This window comes from Aquila chrysaetos, chromosome 10 (assembly GCF_900496995.4).
Source record: "Aquila chrysaetos chrysaetos chromosome 10, bAquChr1.4, whole genome shotgun sequence".
NCBI classification, from domain to species: domain Eukaryota; kingdom Metazoa; phylum Chordata; class Aves; order Accipitriformes; family Accipitridae; genus Aquila; species Aquila chrysaetos.
Genome location: NC_044013.1, coordinates 35,847,089 through 35,866,283, shown reverse-complemented (window position 1 = coordinate 35,866,283; position 19,195 = coordinate 35,847,089). Strand labels below are relative to the sequence as shown.

Genomic DNA, 19,195 nt, shown 5'->3' with positions numbered 1-19,195 from the left:
AAGCGTTGAGCCCATATCCTCATCACCCTTTCAGTACTGAGCCTCTCCAGCAATCTGCTCTTTGCTCAGCAAACTGCGGCAATCAAGTATTTCCATTAATGTTTGGCCCTTATTTCCAGTGATCCCTTTTAGATTTATATTGTACTCTCAGCCTGATAAAATACTTTCTGTGTGCTACCTGCTGTTTCATTCTCTCCGCAGTGAAAACAGATGATGGCTTCTGATGAATCAGAGTGCCACAATAACAAGATACACAATATTAGTGCATTTTGTGCTCTGCATTTGTTAGCTGAATTTTTCTGCCTCAATCGAACTATACAGAAAGCTGCCGTTCTTGCCAGAAAATTCCAGCTCTTCCTAGATGGTATCTTAAATTAAAAAAAAATGCAAATAATTAAATACTGAGCCAAAGACTGAGGGCTTTGTCTAGATGTTTTTGAAGTCCAAAACTTAATCTAGTCACTACACAGTCATGGCTATGTCTATCTTTTTGACATTTTTCGCCTGTTAAACAACCTCTTGGGCATCATCTTAGACCAAAATGCAATTACACACCCATTGGTTCTGTATTACTTCCTAAAACTTTACGTACATTCTCTCCTAAAAAGCCAGAATCGCAGCCTTGCAGAACATTAACAATTGGTTTGGACTGTCAAGTATCACAGAAATCCGAGAAAAGTATGAAGAGGTTTTAATCTTAATTAATTAGCTTTTAAAACTAATTTTGACCACTATTCTAGTATTATTAACCTAAGACAAACTTTAATGGTCCTCATGTTATAGGATTTTCTATCATCACAGCTGTTTATTTCCTTAACCAAGATCAGCACTTGGAAAACACATGCCAAGAACCAGGCCCTCATTAAAAGGAAGCACATCTGATTGTTCTCTACTTGTGTATTTTCGAAGGATAAGGATAATATCTGACCAAGCTTTTTTAATAAAAGGCAAAACCCAAGTTAACCCATAGAGGATGCTGGAGGACTTGAGCTGCCTTTCAAAAAAAAAAATCAGTCTGAAATCAGCAAGAAGCGTAAAACTTAGCAAGTTTATCCAGTTTCTCTCACACAGCTGGACAATAACTGAGATACATACGTTGTTCTACATTAAATATTGTTCATGCAGAGATAAAACAAGAATAGGCAAAGCTAAAATACAGAGTTGTTGTTTTTTTTTCTCCTAGCACTTAGCACTCGTTGTTACAACCCTGGGCGGAAGGCAAGCTCCCAGTTGTACACACAGGTATTCACGGGAATGCTTTCCAAATTCAGCCAGTCAGTAATTACTGAAACTGCTTTGTATGAAATGGGTACAGAGGAGACAGCCTGCAAGAAGTTAATCAGAAAATAACCACAGTGGCCCAGTTGTGCCGGGATCTGAATTTGAGGTTGCAGGTTGGGGGGTGTTACTGAAGAAGCTGTCTTAAAAGTAGACACAACAAGATTCAGAAGATAAGGAAGCTAACAGCAGCAGGGAAACTCGAAGGCCTTTCGTTTGTTTGTTTTATGGGAGGGGAGGAAGAGAAAGGCCATTATGAAATCCCGCGTAAAGCCACGGAAAGGCAAGAGGAGAATGTGAAGCGTGAGCAACCAGTCCCACATCCAGCTGGGCACCCTGCACCTCCATCCCCGAGCCCAGCGCAGTCATCCCTGTGGCAAGCTGGGATTGCCCATCCCAGAGTCAGTGAACTGAAGGATGTTCGCTCTGCAGCTGCACTCACCCCACCAGCTCTCTATAAACACTTCCACATATTTGAGCGCTTACCGCAGAGCACGCTCCACCCAGGGCTCTCGCACAGTATTGCTTTCATCCATCACGTGGGTCAGGCCCAGACGGTCGAATCCAACATCTACTCCATCTCCCCCGATCATAAAGCCTCCCCGAGAGTCACATATCCACCGAAACAACGGGGTGGCAGCTACCAGAGCCAGGCCTGCCCCAGGGCAATGTTAAAAATAGGGAGCTCACAGGCGTAAGAGCTGCCACTAACCACAGCAAAGGGAGAACCTGATACTGCTCCGGCTCCGACAGCTCCCTCCGGCTTGCGTTCGTGCCCAGTCTTGACTCCTGCTAACGAGGGAAGGAGAGGGGAATCGTGCCCTAAACCAAGGCAGGTACCTGGGTATGATACAAAGCAGGGCTGTACCCCTGTCCTTGACAGCTCCTTCCCCGCTCTAGGCTGGGCAGGCAGGGCCCCTCCAGCGCTGGAGCCTGCAGAGGTGTTTTTCTGCCAGGCAAAAACTGTCCAAAAAAATCTGAAGGAGGACTCAGGAGTGACATCGTGGCTGTCCCCTGTGGCGAGCCCCACCGCAGAAATTGCAGAAATGGCCCAAACAAGGCAATAACTGGTCCAGAGAGTCACAGCCCACGGGAGCTGAGAATTAGGGCAACAGCCACCCCAAACTACAGCACCCCAGAGCCCAAGGCTGGTACAGAAACCTAACACACACGTCAGGGGAGATCCTTGACACCCATCCCCAGCCTGAGGGTGGGACCCTTGGGAGAACCGTTGTGCAGGCACTGCAGGAACAGAGCTACACAAAACCTGGGACACTCCAGGAACGACAGACACCCCGGGAACAACAGAGAGGTGACAGCACAGGTCAGACGTGGCCAGGCACCAGCAGGCAAACCTGGACATGACACAGCGCGCTGCCAGCCCTGCTGAGACACCAGCGATGGTGTGGAAAGGCAGGCATCTCCAGGCTTGACTGATGGGAATCCTGCTGACAGTCACAGGGGCAGCAGCAGAAGCAAGGAGGATTTTCTGGCACAGCAGCACAGAAACACCCAGCTGGACAAGTACAACGTCCCTACTCATTTACGGATGAACTACGGTGGCCGATACCACAGGCAATCTTTCCGCAACACAAGTCTCGACCCAACAGCTGTGAAAATGTAAACAAGTTGGAGGAAGAGAGGCAGGAGCAAGAAAAGCAAATGCTGTTGTTGGGAAAGAAGAAGGAGAGGAGTTACAGCACGAAGGTGATGGGTAACCTAGAGAGATCCTAGATGCCAGAGTCAAAGAGCAAAAATACTCCCCATGGGCTTCTCACAGAAGGGAGAACTCAGTGCCCAGAAAGACACAAGAAACAAAGCTGCAAGCAAAGATGGGAAAGCACGTTATTATTCTGTTTGAAGTGCATTCACCCTTGGGACACCACCTCAAACTGTACCTCAGACTCCCTGCTGGAGTAAGGCGATCCCACTCCAGTCACAAGTGTGCTGCCTTGAGACTTATCTTGCATCCAATCCCACCAAAGACTCACCAAGTTATTCTACAAAATCAAAGCACAGTTTCTGCTGCATTTCTCCATTTGCTGAAGTTTATTATATTTGCAAAGAATTAAATGAACCATTTGGCTGTTTGCAAATGAGCTGCATTTCTTTTGCAGCACAGTATGCACACTGTGAAACTTTTTTTATTTCAAAAATGGCTCTATACTTTCCTCAACAACCTCCTGAGCTCCACAGCACACAGAGTCCTATTATTACTGACGTTAAAGGAGAGTGCAAAGTACAGATGAGAGATTCATCCTATCTGGTCTGGCTCCAGCCTCACAATAGAAATTTTGTTGGTAGAAGAGCTTACATGTATAATATTTGGCAGAAAACTCAACTCTGATTTTGTTGTGTAAACCTTTAATTTTTATTATGGTAAAAAGAGGAGGGAGAGAAGGCAGACTTCTGGGGAGATGGTATGAATTTCACGACCACCCACTTCCTGGAGGATACTCCTTATTTTTTGCGTATGTGCATAAGTACAGACTAGTCATTTAAGCACACAAAGACTATTTTCTTTGCTGCACATCAGCCAATATGGTACATGCCAACTGTGGCAAGAACAACAGATGAAAGCCACAGACACAGTGCTAAGCAACTTGTTCAGCAACGCTCAAACTCGCATGTAAACAAGAGAGATAGGAGTTGGGTTCCCAAGGCCCTCGCCAGAGAGGAATATTGGGATAGTCTCACGCTGCTGCACTGGGATTTGCGTGCACAATCCCTTCTGGGAGGCTGACATGTAATACACTGCCATTAGATTTCTCAAATCCCAGTGGAATAAGGGACCAGGGTTAAATAGAACATTACAAACATCCTTAATGATTTCAGAAACCTATAAAGCCTGGGAGACTCTGAAACTGCAATGTTTGAGTGCAGAGCAGGAGATCAGCACAGATCGGGGCCAAGAAAATGTGCTTATGCTTCTTTCAGCCCTGTGTGGCAGAAAGCCTTACTTTCCCTTAAAAGAGCTGATGATTGCAAAAGACTCTTTTCCCTCCACAAAGTTACCATAAATCATAAAATCATTTTTACAGACGTTTTCACTCACAAGGATGCTATAGAATTTACAAGCTTCCCTTGCTAAGCAATACAGACTTGCAAGTGTCATTTTCTCTGCTGCTGAAAAAAAAAAAAAAATGTCAGCTCAAATGAGACGTGATAGCTCTTTAATGGCACACAGCTCTCCTGCTGGATCCAGCTCCATCAGACTCGCCAGTACAGCTCCAGGTTCCACCAGAGGAGCTGCCTGCTTTGGTGGAGGGAGAAGGAAGCATTCGGTTTTGACAGACGAATGCTACAGCTGACAAAAACAACCAAACAATCAAACAACTGATGAAACACGCAGGACTGGGGCTTGTTCTCTCCAGAAAACCAGGCAAAGGGCATTACAACAATACGTAAATGAAGACGACATAGTGACAGTTTTCTACAATATGCTATATGCTGTCACTCCTTACCTCCTTGAAACTTGCTTTTCTAGTCCTTCAAAGTTTTGTCTCATTAAATTCCCTGTCACTGTTCTGTTTTAAGAATGTCCTTGTTAAAACTAAAACACCTGTAAGCCTTCCCTGGGCACTCTTGTCTCTTATTGGGAAAAAACACATGATCTTGGCATTCATTCAGTCTAAAGTGACAGATGTTGCTGAAAAAAGTACGACAGAACTTCCCAGTCTCCTGCAATTCAAAATTCTACCTCCCCCACTGTAAAAAAGTAGTAAGGAATAGCAAGAAAAGAACATAAGAGCTAAGGCCGATTTCTTTCTGGTTATGTATTTATGGAATACTTGCTTTGGAACAAAGGTGATCAACACTCACCATTTCTACTGCGCTTTCCTGGACATCCTCAAGTCAGCTGCAGATACCCACATTAACCAGCTCAGCTCTAGAAACGAGCTGCCAGTTAATTGCTGCTGCACTGACAGCCAGGGAGTTCTGACACATAAGACAGGTCCTACACACACACTGGCTTTTTGGACAGCTGATGCAGTTTTACTTTTGGCAACAGAATACTGCATTTGTAAAAAATACAGATTTTTGGCTACCTGAAACAATGTTAAGGTAGATAAAGTTTTGATCTTGAACTCCATGACAGTGTCAACTTAAGTACGCAAGTGTGTAGGACCAGAAACAGGCCAGAGACCTCAGCATCTGAAACAGCACTAGAACCCACAGCTATATATGGCAGGCAATTAGCATTTACATATTTAAGCCTCAAGACAATCCATCACTGGTGCGTCTCACCAACTAGCAAAACAGGTATTTTGCTCTTAGCCTTAGCTGAGCAGATTTGCTGGAAGCAGCCTCTGCCTCTGTCACACTACCTGCATGCCTCTGTCATGCCCATCTAACTGCACTTTCAGTTTGTGAAGCTCTTCGATCTCTCGGTTGTGGCGCTCCGTTTTGTGCCGCACCAAAGAGCGGTAGAAGTGAATGGTGAAGACGACAAAAATCAGACCCACTGGGACCATGATGATGGTGGAGACCAGCGCTGACTGCCAACCTGCATGGCCGCTGGGCTTCTCAACGTTGGTGGTCTCATTTTTCAGGATGGAGCCCACAGGCAGAAATTTTATCCAGCACAGAAGCACAACTTCCGCAAGGAAAAGGAGGATCCCCAAGACGGTGGAGAAGCCCCACGCCAGCTCGATGTAGGGATGCATGCGCTCATGCGGGGACTCACTGATGGAGTTCAGGTTGTGGATGTTGCTCACTGCTTCCACGTTAGGCAGAATGCAGGTGCTGATGAGAAGGGCAAAGAGATGAACTGCCACGAGCACTGTTGTGCAGGCACTGAAAGCAATCAGCAGCATCTGGGGGTACTTGTACTGTACCTCCAGCTGCACCTCCACCATGGCAACCTGGGGGGAAAGGAACAAAAAGCTTGTCAACAGCTGCTAGTTTTCTCTTTTCAAGGCTTTCATCCAGGAAAGCATCTTTATTGAAGAACACCTAAGGTCAAGTACACACTCCAGTGCTTTTTAGAATGGCAGCCTAGATGGATCATTTCTGTTTCCCATGAAGACGTACAGTGAAGACACAGTCTGCAGCCGGGCCTTTCTGAAGGCTCACGCACGCATTTCTGCCCTGTAGTTTTCTGAAATAACAGATCTCTCCTTGCAACCATGAGCCATACGAACTGCATCAAACCAAACACACAACAGAAGGAACTCATTAGACAACAAGTGGAGCTCGGAGGCAGCTGACAGCCTGCTAGCCAGCCCACCCGCCCATCACACGTTCTTCTTCCGCTCATCACTTGTGGCTGCGGTGCAGGAAGTTTTAACTTCAGGAGCGTAAAGAAAAGCAAAAGCAAGCAGCTCTTCTGGCCAGCAGCCAGCAAGGTTTCACCACCCCCCATGGGAAGCACACAAGCTACTTTACAGTTTAAGTTAGTCCATAGTTAAAATAGCTGCTTTCTATTCTCAGAACATTGTATGTTCGTTTTTATTATGAATATGCCCAGATACAAGTTATTTATATCCTCAAATTTCTCCCTTGAGAGCTAATAACTTACTGATATACACAGCAGAACCGGACAGCTACTGGCTTATGGGCGTGCTCAACAACCAACGATTCAGATAGAAATCTGTCTTCTCAAAATAAGAGCTATCATATAGCATGTCTCTAAAGCTCTCTATTTTTAATTTAATCAAATAAAGCTTAACAAGCAGAATAAGCACAAGAGAGCAGGGGGCTCTTCTGAGATCAGAACTGGAGTCCTAGGCCTGTTAACTGGTTTAGCATAAGAACTTGTAAAATTACTTAACCTACCTGTGAATTAAAATAGTACTTCTGTGTGGTGGCATCCCTGAAAGGACTGCAGAAACCTTTCCCTAAGAGAAGCCACAAAAACAGTGGACAAGCCTAACAAACATTCCTCTCTAGTAGCTTGCTTGGATCTGCAGCTGCACTTCATGATTTGCATGGATACTAACTTGCCTGGCAGCAGGCACAACCTCTGCTGATCCCAGGTGACCTGCTACTCCATCGTGGCAGAGCTTGCCAGATGCGTTAAGGAAAGGAGAAGCCGATGCTTGGATGCCTGCCTCAAGACCATCTCAAGAAGGCAAAGTCCGAACAAGCAGCTCGATTCTGGGGGCTAGATGGATTTTGCAGAACGGACTCATGATTACTTTATCCAGACTTCGCATGAGACCACCACTAAGCAGCCATTTTACGCTCTGTATAATAATCTGCACCATTCGCTCTGTCATTACTTGTTAATAATATTATTTGGGCACTGGAAGATTAGGGGTATGCTCACGCTCTCCCTGTTGGTAGCCCTGAAAAGGATTAAAGGGGATGGAAGCAAGTGCCTACATTGGCATGACTGCTACCTTACCTGCATTTACTCTGAAACCATCAGCAGCCTGAATGAGGGGATCACAGTCAAGTCTGAACAAATTTAGTAGCAACCAAGATATAACACATGTGTTTGTGGTAGCAAATGGTCAAACTCTACAAGTCCAGATTTTATACGTACATCAACTATTTAGGATATTAGAGACACAAAAATACTGTGACAGTTCTTGGACATTCCCAGCTTTTTGTTCTGATTATGAACATGTGGGGTTTTTACTTTTCTGTTGTTTTTTTAAAGGTTCCTGTTCACAGTTTACAGTAGTTCTTGTTGTATAGCGGAGAAAATAATAATGCAGGATTGGCTTCACCATCCACTGCAAGGTCAATTTAATTAAAACACATTACACATTGCCTTGCATATGTTCTCTTTGCAGTTCCCCTTTTATTGATTTGAGAAGGAGATCAGACTTATTCTTTGCTGCACTGTTCTGTACAGTGAATTTGTACAGTGCTGTGATTGTCAGTCACACCCTATCAGCCAGGAAAAGCTGCAGGTATATTGTTCATTATTGGGTACTGTAATACCCAGAGACATAGTATTCAGCAAGCTGAATAGAAATTGTACCTGCATGTTCAATTTATAGCTTTATATTAAAGCTGAAAGCCTGGCTGATGTCAACATATCAATTTCTACTTGTTATCCTTCGCATGAGCAGCACTTTTGAGCTAATTGGATGTTTCCTCCCAGACTAACCTATTCCCTAGGGCTAGCTTCAGCTGTGCAATGTGATGAATTTTTAACACTGACTGATGGCTCAGTAAGAGGTATTTCAGGGAAAAACATCAACAATCCAGATAGGGCAGCAAGGCAGAAAAACAGTTCATTTAACCCGAACAAGAGCTGGAAAGGTAAGTGAGCTCTTATCACTTTATCCTGTACTAACTGTCATGTCATTCTCTGACCGGGATAAGAGAAAGAGGACAAGCTGACATAACCCATTTAAAAATCATTAAATATGCTGCTTAGTCTGTAAAACTATTAATATGTCATGTTTGATACAATTATAGTCTTCCGTGATAATAGCCCCCTTTATTTTAACCTCTTCCCAGAAGCTAAGGTGTCAAGGGCTTGACTTTGCAAGGCACTGAGCACTCTGCTGAGCCACAGACTATTTCAGCATAGGCTTAATTTTAAGCTCAAGAATCACCCTGTTGAACTCCATGCTCACAAGTTTGCTAAAGGACCAAGTACTCAGAACATTTTAGAATTAAACTGCAATTAAATTACATGCAATTATGTTGGGGTTTTTTTTTTTTTTTTTTTAGACCAGTATAGCCCACATTGTCCACAACAAAGGTGATGCTCATCCTGAGAAATTTAGACCAGGATAGATAGTATCAAGCAAAAGGATGACAAATGGCTTAACATAAACCATGTTACATTCACACAGATGGTTTGGCAGTTTGTAAAAACAATCACTCCAGTAGATCTGTTAGGTCAGGGTTTTTTTTTTGTTTGTTTGTTTTTTGTTTTTTTTTTAATTAAATCAAATACATATCCTGTAGCAATTGGACAAGCACTGAGAAGACTGATTAGCAGCAATAGCTCTTATTTCCACCAGGAAAATTATTAAGAAGGTTTCCTATGCTCCCTCTAAATCTCATTCATCTGCAGTCTCCCTGGGGCAAATGCAGTAGCCCTACAGCCCACCTCCAAACAGACCTGGCACTGGAAAGGACCCACATCCTCCTGATCTGCCCAACTCTCTGCCAGAAATATCAGAGACAGCATCGAGTAACGAGGAAGGTTCACATTATTCTGCAGCCTGTCCAGAAGGAGCTGGATCAAAGCCACTGCCTGTTGATTAAATATCCATCAGCTCATAATAATCTTCAGCCAATATGGAACTGGCTTGAATCAAACACACTGACAGGGAGGTAAATAAAGCAATAGCCAAGCCCTGTATGACATTTGTTTACATAGCTAAATGCACACAGGGCTTCAGGGAAAATATTTAACTCTAAATAACTTCTCTACTTTCATCAATAGCCAAATAGATGCTCTTATTAGAGAGTAAACATCCATGTACCAAATACCTGCATGCCAAATGACCAGTGGAGAAATAACCTGGTAGGAACAGATACCGCAGCTTTCACCGGAAGGTCCAGTACAATCAGGTGGGAAAAAGCTTGCTAATAAAGAGAATTCCTTATTGCAAAAATTTTTATTTCCAACAGTTACTGATTTCAGGTGTACTTATTATCTTAAGCTGGTGATTATAACTAACACTACTTATACCTATGTGTTTACTTGACTTGCATTTTAAACAGTTTAAAGAGAAGTCAAATGGTTCATTTTGTGTGTTTGCCAAGGACCTTCAGCAAGTTTCTGTTGTGTGAGTTGAGAAGGCATGCTTTGTTTTCAGATATGTAGTTCAGCCCTGCAGTGCGGGTGGGCTGCAAGCCCCTCCCTGAGTCCCAGTGATGCCAGCGAGAGCACACCCCAGCACGGGCACCTGCTTGTGTAACCATGCTGCCTAGACAGATCAGTTCACAACAATATGAAATGTTAATTTAACAATCATGTTGAAGAGAACAGTCACAAGTGACTAACACAGAACTCTGGTAACCCAGAGGCACAAAGGGCAAGCACACGAGTGGCTTTTTAGAGTAAGAAAGCTTCTCAGTGAAAGTAATCTACAGGAAAGCACTCAACTTTCTCAAAACAAGGAGGTACCTTCTGCCATTTCAGCACACAAGCTTGGTTACAAACCAACATACGCTGCATGAAAAGTTCTTATGAGCATTGCTTGCACGCAGTCAGCGAGTGGAGAGGAATCGCAAAGCAACCAAGCACCCTCTCTCCTCTGCAGCCTGCTCCCCCCTTAACTCCCCACTTGCATTTTTCCAACTTCACTTTGGGTGGCCAACTTTGACATCCCAGACTGTTGTAATGTTACAGATGATTCACGTGCTGGGGGATTGGGGGAGGAAAAAGCAGTGGAAGAAGCTAAAATAAAACAAGGAAAGCTATACGGAAAGTTCCCAAGATCTGTCTTCCCCCCCCAGCTTCTGAGCTGCAGGATGCAACATCTTCACATCACATCCCGCTCACCCAGGCGCTGCCCTCTGCCTCTCCGCATTCAGCTGACAGACCTCAGGAACAACCAAACCTGCCCATTTCTTGAGGAGAAAACCTCCCCCAAACAGGTTTCAATTCTCACTCCCAGTAAGCAAGAACTGGAGGGGAAATGAAGAGGCTCACACTGACACAGCATGGCTGTGTTTTGCTAATACCACAGCTTGGACAGGTCTGAGCACTGGACCGCTGTCTCCATCTTGTTCATTTGCTTGCTCCCTGACATGATTTTGACCTATGCAGATAGCTTCCAGATAACACCCAAGTGCTGCACAGAGCAAAGCAAGAACCAGGGATTATGCCCAATAGGCAGCACTGACACAAATATACCAGGTTTGTCTCCCTTCAGGCTACAGAGTCCTCTGACACCAGGTCCAAGGCTGCAGGGCCTCTTCTCACACCTCAGCGTATAACACGATCTCCCTGATCATGCTATGCAAACTTCACTCTGGCAGACTGTGACCCAACCTCCACCTTACTTTAGACACTGTGACCTGAAAAAACACATACATAAATTAAGATAATGTTTAGGACTACAGCAACCGCAGTGGCCTGGAGAAGCTCCACGCCCAAATGCAACCTCACGCGAAGGCAGCCAGCTACAAATGGCCTTGGGCCCAAAGGAGAGCCCAGGTCCTGTATTCTTTAGCACTGGTGGAGCACTTAAGATCACTTGCAGGTAGGGGATTAGTATTTTTAAAGGGCTGACTTGGGAGCATGTGGGTTGACTGTTAGGCAGCTCATATATCCGTGCTGCCTTGAGCGAGCCAGCCTCAAACTTTTCAGCAGAAGCCCCCTGGCAGATGCCTCCTGCCTCTTCAGAAAACAACACTATGTCCTGCTTCTTCACAGGAGGCAAAACACTGATTAATAGATGGTTTTAGCGAACCAAAACCTTCATGATCCAGAAAGTGTGGCTACAAAATACACATACCATTGCAAATCCAGAGAGCAGAGCAGAGGTTCTGCTGGAAGCTTTCAGTTTGGCTCGGCTCAGGTACAGTTTTCTCCATGAAAGGGCTTGAACGGAGTGGTGGTTTGATGTGACCAATTCCAGATAGCTGCGCCGGACCCAGTCCCGATAATCCATGCCTTTTGTGCCAGGTTCAGAGCAGCAAGCAGGAGTGGAAGGATCCACTGGAACATTTAACTCAGAACTCATGATGAGAAAAATGCTGAGGGAACAAAAGAGTCATGTTCAAAAGGAGGTAGTGAACAGGACAAGCATCAACTACTGGAAAAGCTACGTTTAAACAAAGTTGCCCTCGGTCAGTAGAAAAATGATGGACCAAATACCATCACACTTGCAAGGCACAGAACAGAGAAAGGACCATCTGTAATTGCTAAAAATGACCATGAGAACTAGGAAAGATTACACAAGTAAACCCGGGAACTACTCCAGCAGGAATTCAGGAAGGGTGCACAGCATCTGGCTTTTCATTTCAAAGCTGGCATCTCAACTTTCCCCTTTAATGCTTCCTTGCTAATAAAAAAATTGTTTTACATAAAGACACTTTGGAAATAGGGCCCCCATCTTATAATTTTGTTTTAAGCTGACAGTTAATTTCACAGTGCATCACAGATTGGCTCCAAATGCATCTCCTTAGAGTACCAAAGTAATGTCTGCTAGCATGTTCAGGGAGTCACTTTTTGCTCTTTCTTTGGAAAACAGTTTTTTTCAGTTAAACCATTGCTCATCATAGCTCAGTTTAGATGGGCACAGTCCTTCCCCAAGACTTCCCCAATAGTCATAGAGCTGAAAGCTGTGTAGGGTTAACAAATGAACTCCCCAAGCTTCTGCGGTGGGAAGTTTCCTGAACTGCCCACACTCCGCTTATCAGCCACATCTGACCAAGAATCCTGTTCCTTTACTTCCACTGGTGGCTCTTAGCACAGGGAAAGGAAAAGACAATTCCAAGGGGAAAAGCTAGCTGCCTTCCAGGTAGTTTCAGCGTCTTCAGATTCACGAGATTACACTGAAAGACGTACGAAAGCAGCAAGACTATTTCAGGTGGTGAATGCCATAGCTGCCAGCAGAGACAAGCACGAGGTCCAAACCACCCCCTCCTTACACCACAACACAGCCAGGCTGCTGCCGAATGGCTCTGGTTGACCTCCATGCCATCCACAGACACAGAACAGAATTCACTAAATGTTTCAAGCAAAAATTTCTCAACTCTGACAAACATCTGAAACTAGACATTTAACTCAGCCTTCTGAAGAACAGAAACCACAATTCTCTGATTAATCACCACATTCACAACTCTGCCACTGACCACCACGGCGGTGGTAGGTAACACCACCAGAGCTGCACCACACGAGACCCTTCTGGCCATAAATACCTACCAGCTCCTAGGAGGAGGAGATGCATGCCCAGAATCACACATGGTGTGGTACTAATTAGTCCCAGCGCCACACCTCAAGGTCACAGGCACCTTGCTGTTCGCTGTTCAGGCACCACGCTTGAGAGGAGCCCCAGCCCTGCCTGCATCCCCCCTGCTCTCCACGGACGCGGGCCACATGGTGACAGCTAATAAACCCCCATTTGCTGTGAGATTTGAGGAAGTGGCAAAGATAAAAAGGACACCAACTGCCCACAACTCCGAATGCTGTTACTAAAAAGGAACAAAGATGTTCCAGGCACAATAACAAAGATTAGACTGCAGCAGCAAATAAAGCATTGCAGGTCGTAAGACTGACTGTCCCTCCTGAGCATGGTGGGCTTTCAGATTCCAGCCCCCTCAGACATAAGAAGGATGGCAGCAAGAGCGCAAGATGACTTCTTCTGGGCAGTTTTTGATAAGGCCACTATTACAGCCCCTGGAGGACTCTAGGATGGCTCCTGAACTGCTCAGGAGTTTTCAAATTATTTAAAAAAAAAAAAAAAAAAGTATAAAAGAACATTCACACAACAATAAAAACAAGAACAGAGTAACAGGGACAAACCTCCCTGCTTGCTCTGTGTTTCCAGAAAAGGCAAGAATCACCTATTTTACAGAAGAAGAAGAAAAAAAAAAATCTCTCCTGAGGCCTCCTGGGATGACTGGAGCAGAAACATTCTGTGAGCAGCAAAATTATAAAGCTGTTTCCTGTGACAACATCCTGTGCGGATTCTGCAACGTATAGCGTGGGGTGAATTTATTAGCTTTATCCTTATTTGGGACACTGATGGCCACTACCCTGCAATTTATTTTCACAAAATACGTAGGAACTTTGTATGTAGGAAACTTCAACCCCTGGGACAAATTCCATTGAAAAGACAAATGAATTCAGAGGTTACAGAGGGAGAGCAAGGGTACCCAATCACATCTGCTTCTTCCCTTAGAAAAATAAGCTAAAAATACCACAAGGATGAATTTTCACTCTGGAGCAGCTCAAGAGATGTTCCCAAATAAGTAAACAACTTCAGAATAAAATCCATAAACACAAATGTAACCCAAACAAGCAGTAACAGGACAGCAAACTCACCTTGGTGGCTACAGACATGGAGGGACTCGGTGGAGGGCTCCGAGGGCTGAAACACAAGACCAAGGAAGCATTTTACATGCACTGTATCTTAAGCAGTTTTACTCTGGAAATATTTTTCAGCCAGTTATCTGCATAAGGGGAGAGTTATTCTGGAGATTTCATGTTCCTATCTTGCAATGTTAAAGGTTTAGGACACTTGCACTTACAGAAATAACTCTCCTACAGGGTTTTACCGCACAGAGCTGTTGAGTTTTGGATGGAGAATCAGGGCTTCCTCAGGGGACCTCTTCCTCAGCCTAAGAGCCAGCTCCGGCCAAGTCCATCCCAGCTGTGTCTTTACTCACTTCCGTTGCACCACCGATGCATTTGACCCCGCTTCATTTCACACCGCTGAAGACAGAAACCTCTCTGCGATTGCTACCTCGTATTGATTTTGTTAATCTGTCCAGCGCTGTCCTTCAGAGGCGCGAGTGTAGTGGGGAAAGCCTTTACCGTGCCTTACATCTCAGCTGGCCCTGTGCAGTTGCAAGCGCACGTGCGGGGATTTCTTCACAGCAGGGAACGAAGCAGACGCCGGCGGGGCTGAGATATGTGGATCTCCCTCGCGCCGCCAGCATGCCCTGAACAATCGCCCACAGCGTGCTGTCTCAGCAGTACTGTCAGCTCCTCTGCCTGGCTTCGGGATGCCAGCCCCCCCGTCAGACCCAGATTTCTGTCCCACACCCGGAGACTGATCAGTGTGTTTGTACCAGCGCCTTTCTCCCCTGTATATTACCATTCAAGACCCTGCACACCATGGCTAAGCCTAAACCCAGGCCCCGCTACTCCTCCTTCTGCTACTCTGGGCCACCCAAGCTCAGGCCCTCTTTCCTATGGGGAACCCCTTCCCATGTTCTCTTCCAGCTTGGGACCCCCCCCAGCAGCACCCCTGGGATGTCACACCACCCAGGCAGGGTATGAACACTCCACAGCTGTGACCACCCTTACGGCAGCGCCCCTCACGCAGGGGATCAGCCCCCGAGCAGGATGTGACCCCCTCACCCCACCACCACAGCTGGGATCCTACTCACAGGGCACCACCTGAGCAGGGGATTTCTCCTCCTCCTTCCCAGCCACCCTCAGCACACCCCGGGCAGGATGTGACCCCACACAGCGAGGATCTCCTCCCCAGCAGCACCCTCAGACAGGGGATCCCCCAGGCCAGGATGAGACCCCCTCGCAGCTAGGACGCTCTCTTCCAAAGGCACCCTGGACAGGGGATCCTCCCTCGGCAGGATGCGACCTCCTACCACTGGATCCTTGTCCAGCATCCCAAGGATCCCCTGCAACTCCTCAGGCAGGATGGGATCCGCTCCCTCCCCACAGCTGGGATTCGCCTTTTCCAACAGCACCCTGGGTCAGGGCCTTCCCTGCACCGTGGGCTGGAGGTGTCTCCCCTACAGCACCCCCAGCGAGACGATCCCTTTGTCAGGATACAACCCCCGAGAGCTGGCCTGCCCTCTGCATCCCAAGGGAGCTCCAAGACACCGCCAGGCAGGATGGGACCCCCCCTTCTCCGCCCACAGCGGACCCTTCCCACACAACCCCACCGCCCCTGGCAGGGGATTGCCCGCAGCTAGGCAGAATGAGGTGCGTATCCCTCCCCACCACCCCGGACAGGGGATTCCCCCCACCCGGGCAGGATGAGGCACGTACCCCCCCAACACCACCCCGGGCAGAGGAAGCCCCCTCCAGGCAGGATAAGCCCAACTCTCCCCCCGCAGCGCTCCGGGCATGGGATGCGTCCACCCAGGCAGGATGAGACCCCCTCCACCCGGAGCACCCCGGGCAGGAGACGCTCCCATCTATGCAGGATGAGCCCCCCCCCAAACACCCCGGTCAGGATGAAGCCCGCCACCCAAGAGCACGGGACCCGCCACCCCGGGCAGGATGAGACACCAGACCCCGGGACAGGAGACCCCCCCCGACCCAGCCAGGATGCGACGCTTTCCCCCCCCCCCCACCGCGGGGCCGCAGGGGCGGGCCCTGGCTCACCGCGCTGGCTGGCCAGGGGCCGGGCCGGGCCGGGTCGGGCGCGGCGCCCCGGGAGCGCCCGCCGCCGCCGCCGGCCGCCGAGAGCCGGAGCCGCCTCCGCCGCTGCCACGGCAACGCCGGGCACCCGCCACGTGACCCACAGGAAATGGGGGAGCGGACAGCCGCCCCGCCCTCCCCTCACGTGACCGCCGCCTCATTGGACCGCGGCCACACCAGGCACCGCCCCTTGGCGGCGGGGGCGGGGCCAGGAGGGAGGGCTGGCCCGCCGCGTCCCGCTGTGCAGCACCGAGCACAGCGGCGTGCGGGGCCGGGGCTGGACCGGGAGCTGCCCCCGCTGGGACGAACCGGGGCCTCCGCTGCCCCCCCCCACCCCCGCGCCCTCCGAGAGAGGGGGGCACCCTTTGGGGGTTTTACTAAACGGGGGAATGTACTTAGCGGTTACAGAGGAAGGACATCCCGAGCTGTCCCCAGCGCCTCCGGGGCCACCGAGCCGTTCCAGCAGCGGGCTGGGATCCTGGGGGCCGCAGCCCTCGGAGCTCCCTCTGTGAACATACATCTGCAGGAAAAAAACATCAGGTCTGCGGCTCCCTAAATTCATGGGCGGGGCGAACCCGCCCCCCACCCCCAACAAGAATGTTACTGGGTCCGGACCTTGCGTCTCTCAAATCTTTCCACAGAGAAGGTATTGGTGCAATGGGATGTAAATCTGCTTTTATTACAATTATTAATTATACAGCAAAAAGTCGCCACTTACATAAGTCAAAAGGCAGTGCTGACTTCTGCCTCCGCCGAGCTGCAACACCCTCTGGCTCCCTGCGTAAAGCCAGACCGCTATCTCCCTGCATTCCTCCTCCATTGACTCAGCAGGAAATCCTGTATAAACCCATCAAAAGAGCAAGGATAGGGACAGACTTATGGGAAAGAGGAGGGAGTGCCTTCCCTGCAAATGAGAGAAAATGCTGAGGCGGCACAGTGGGTCAGCTTTATCACACGGTAGTCCCATCTTCCTGAATTCACTTCTGCCTGGGGAGGGGAAAAGACAAAGGGAAACAATTCCTAAAAGCTTATTAAAAAGACAAATACATTTGTTATCCTGAGTGTGCTTTTCACCTCTGAGATTATGAATACTTCTGCTCGGTTACAGCCCTAACACTGCTGTCTCTCGGGGTCCCATGCTCGCACAAATGCATGTAGAAATGGAACAGCAGCAAACTTTAGCCCCTGAAGATTAGTCTCCGTCAGAGAAAGGAGAGGGACTCCTCTAGAAAAGAATCCAGAGCAAGAATTTAATGTAAGCAGGTCAAACTCCTTGGCAGTTTAAAGCCTTTACATTATTACTGCTTTTTTGGTGTCATATTTGGAATAGGAAGCAATTGTAGAATTCTTCCTCATTTTACTACACACGGGAGCACTCCCTTTTTCTACTCCATGGACAATACTTCCCCTGTTCTGAGGTCACGCAGTATTTGCATTTTGTCTTAATGAAGAAACATCCCTTCAAACGCTCACTCTGAAGTGCCTTTGTATTCTGGAAGACATAATACTGACACAACCAACCAGAACATGGCATAGTATTTTTCACAATCCATAGCAACACCTACCAAATACAGCTCCTACTGCTACAATTCAGCCACTCCAGCAAGAAAGACCGTGAGGCAGATACCACCTTCAGCAACACATTCTCTTTGCTTTTTATGGATTTCACCTACAAACTTAGCATTCCTAGAAAATGTAGCATGTGAATAGTTCAGCATGGGTAACAATGGCATCTTAAGGAGGCGGGATGAGGCCACACACCTGAATTCCTTTAGTTCACCAAGACAAACTCAAGTCCATCTTCCTCACAACTGAGAAGCGTGTCCTCATGCAGCAACATCTGCTCTAGTTAATGCATAACAGCACTTATTTATTCAGCTCAAAAGCCTGACAAGCTCAGAGGCAGAACAGCCTTTTTTTACTTGTGAGACTCTCACTTCTCCATCCACGAAAGCTAAGAAACATCACGTTTTTGTGGCTCATCTTAGGACACAGACTTATCAACAGGGTTTACCTGCCCTAAGGGGGATTCAAGTGAAGCAATTCTCACAACTCATCCCTCTCCCCAGGGAAAATGCCAAGGACTGCAGAACATCCATTCTGCAGCTTAAGCGCTAGAGAATGAAACACTGTCACAACTTACTCTGAAGCACCTACCTCAATGGAGATTAAGCAGAAAACAATTCCATGCAGATCTCTAACCCGGGGGTGGGGTGGGGTGTGGGGATATGGACCTTGCAGCTCAGAAGTTATCCAGCTCTGAAGTCTTTGGGTACGTACAGGGGAACTAAACACAAACATCACTTGCACTTGATCACATCTGCTTCCTTGCCGCCACGGTAATACCACTGAGAAGCCATTACATAAAGCCAGCTCAGACAAAATGCAGGATTTCTGGCAGCACTGTTCAACAAAGGCTAAATCTAAAAAGAGAGCCTCCCTTTTTATTGTTTTTGCTTTAAATAATTTGGCATTAACAAAAGCTTGAGAAGAAGTAGCACCACATTCTGGATGCTGAGGTCCTGGGATGAGCGTGTCTGAAAGATAGCAGGCACTTCTAATTAAAGATACACTGAAAAGACAACAACCTAAGTTACAAATAAAACCGCCACTGCATATGCTTTTCATTTAAGCACCAATAAGTGAATATATATATGGATGTTATGATTCCTACCAAGGAACCCGAAGTTCAAAGCAGAGAGCTCAAGCAGAGAGCAAGGCAGGTGTCATTACATGAAACTGAACACAAGCAAAACCATTCCATTCCAAGCCTGTGTGCCACAGGGTGTGGAAGCTTTACACACATAATCTTTTGGAAAAGATACTGTTCCAATCCAAAAGCAAAAAGTAAATGAAATGCAGCTAACACCTTTTTCCATATTTTCCTGTGCGCCACATCACCTGGTGTTTTTGTCCTTCCTGCAGCACTGC

General features: G+C 47.2%; 1 protein-coding gene across 9 annotated transcripts; it reads right to left on the bottom strand.

Annotated features, from left to right (window-relative positions):
* Nucleotides 1-5,039: 5,039 nt before the first annotated feature.
* Nucleotides 5,040-18,818, bottom strand: ORAI2 (ORAI calcium release-activated calcium modulator 2). Of its 9 annotated transcripts, none has more exons than XM_030029015.2 (5): nt 16,983-18,818; nt 16,660-16,784; nt 14,195-14,240; nt 11,661-11,901; nt 5,040-6,143 (listed from the first exon to the last, which is right to left on the bottom strand). In XM_030029015.2, the coding sequence occupies exons 4-5, from the start codon at nt 11,886-11,888 to the stop codon at nt 5,598-5,600; spliced, it is 774 nt and encodes a 257-aa protein (XP_029884875.1). In that variant the 5' UTR covers nt 11,889-11,901; nt 14,195-14,240; nt 16,660-16,784; nt 16,983-18,818; the 3' UTR covers nt 5,040-5,597. The 9 variants fall into 9 exon arrangements, with proteins under 9 accessions (XP_029884875.1, XP_040982917.1, XP_040982920.1 ...); XM_041126983.1 differs by having other exon boundaries at nt 14,195-14,814; nt 16,671-16,784; XM_041126986.1 differs by having other exon boundaries at nt 16,671-16,784.
* Nucleotides 18,819-19,195: the final 377 nt, after the last annotated feature.

What these genes read in the sequence shown, in the direction of transcription:
- ORAI2 (XM_030029015.2), bottom strand. Translation starts at nt 11,888, where the DNA reads ATGAGTTCTGAGTTAAATGTTCCAGTGGATCCTTCCACTCCTGCTTGC. An exon ending in TGCTCTCTGGATTTGCAATG is followed by an intron (nt 6,144 to 11,660) that starts GTATGTGTATTT and finishes CTTTCCCCCCAG; the next exon opens with GTTGCCATGGTGGAGGTGCA.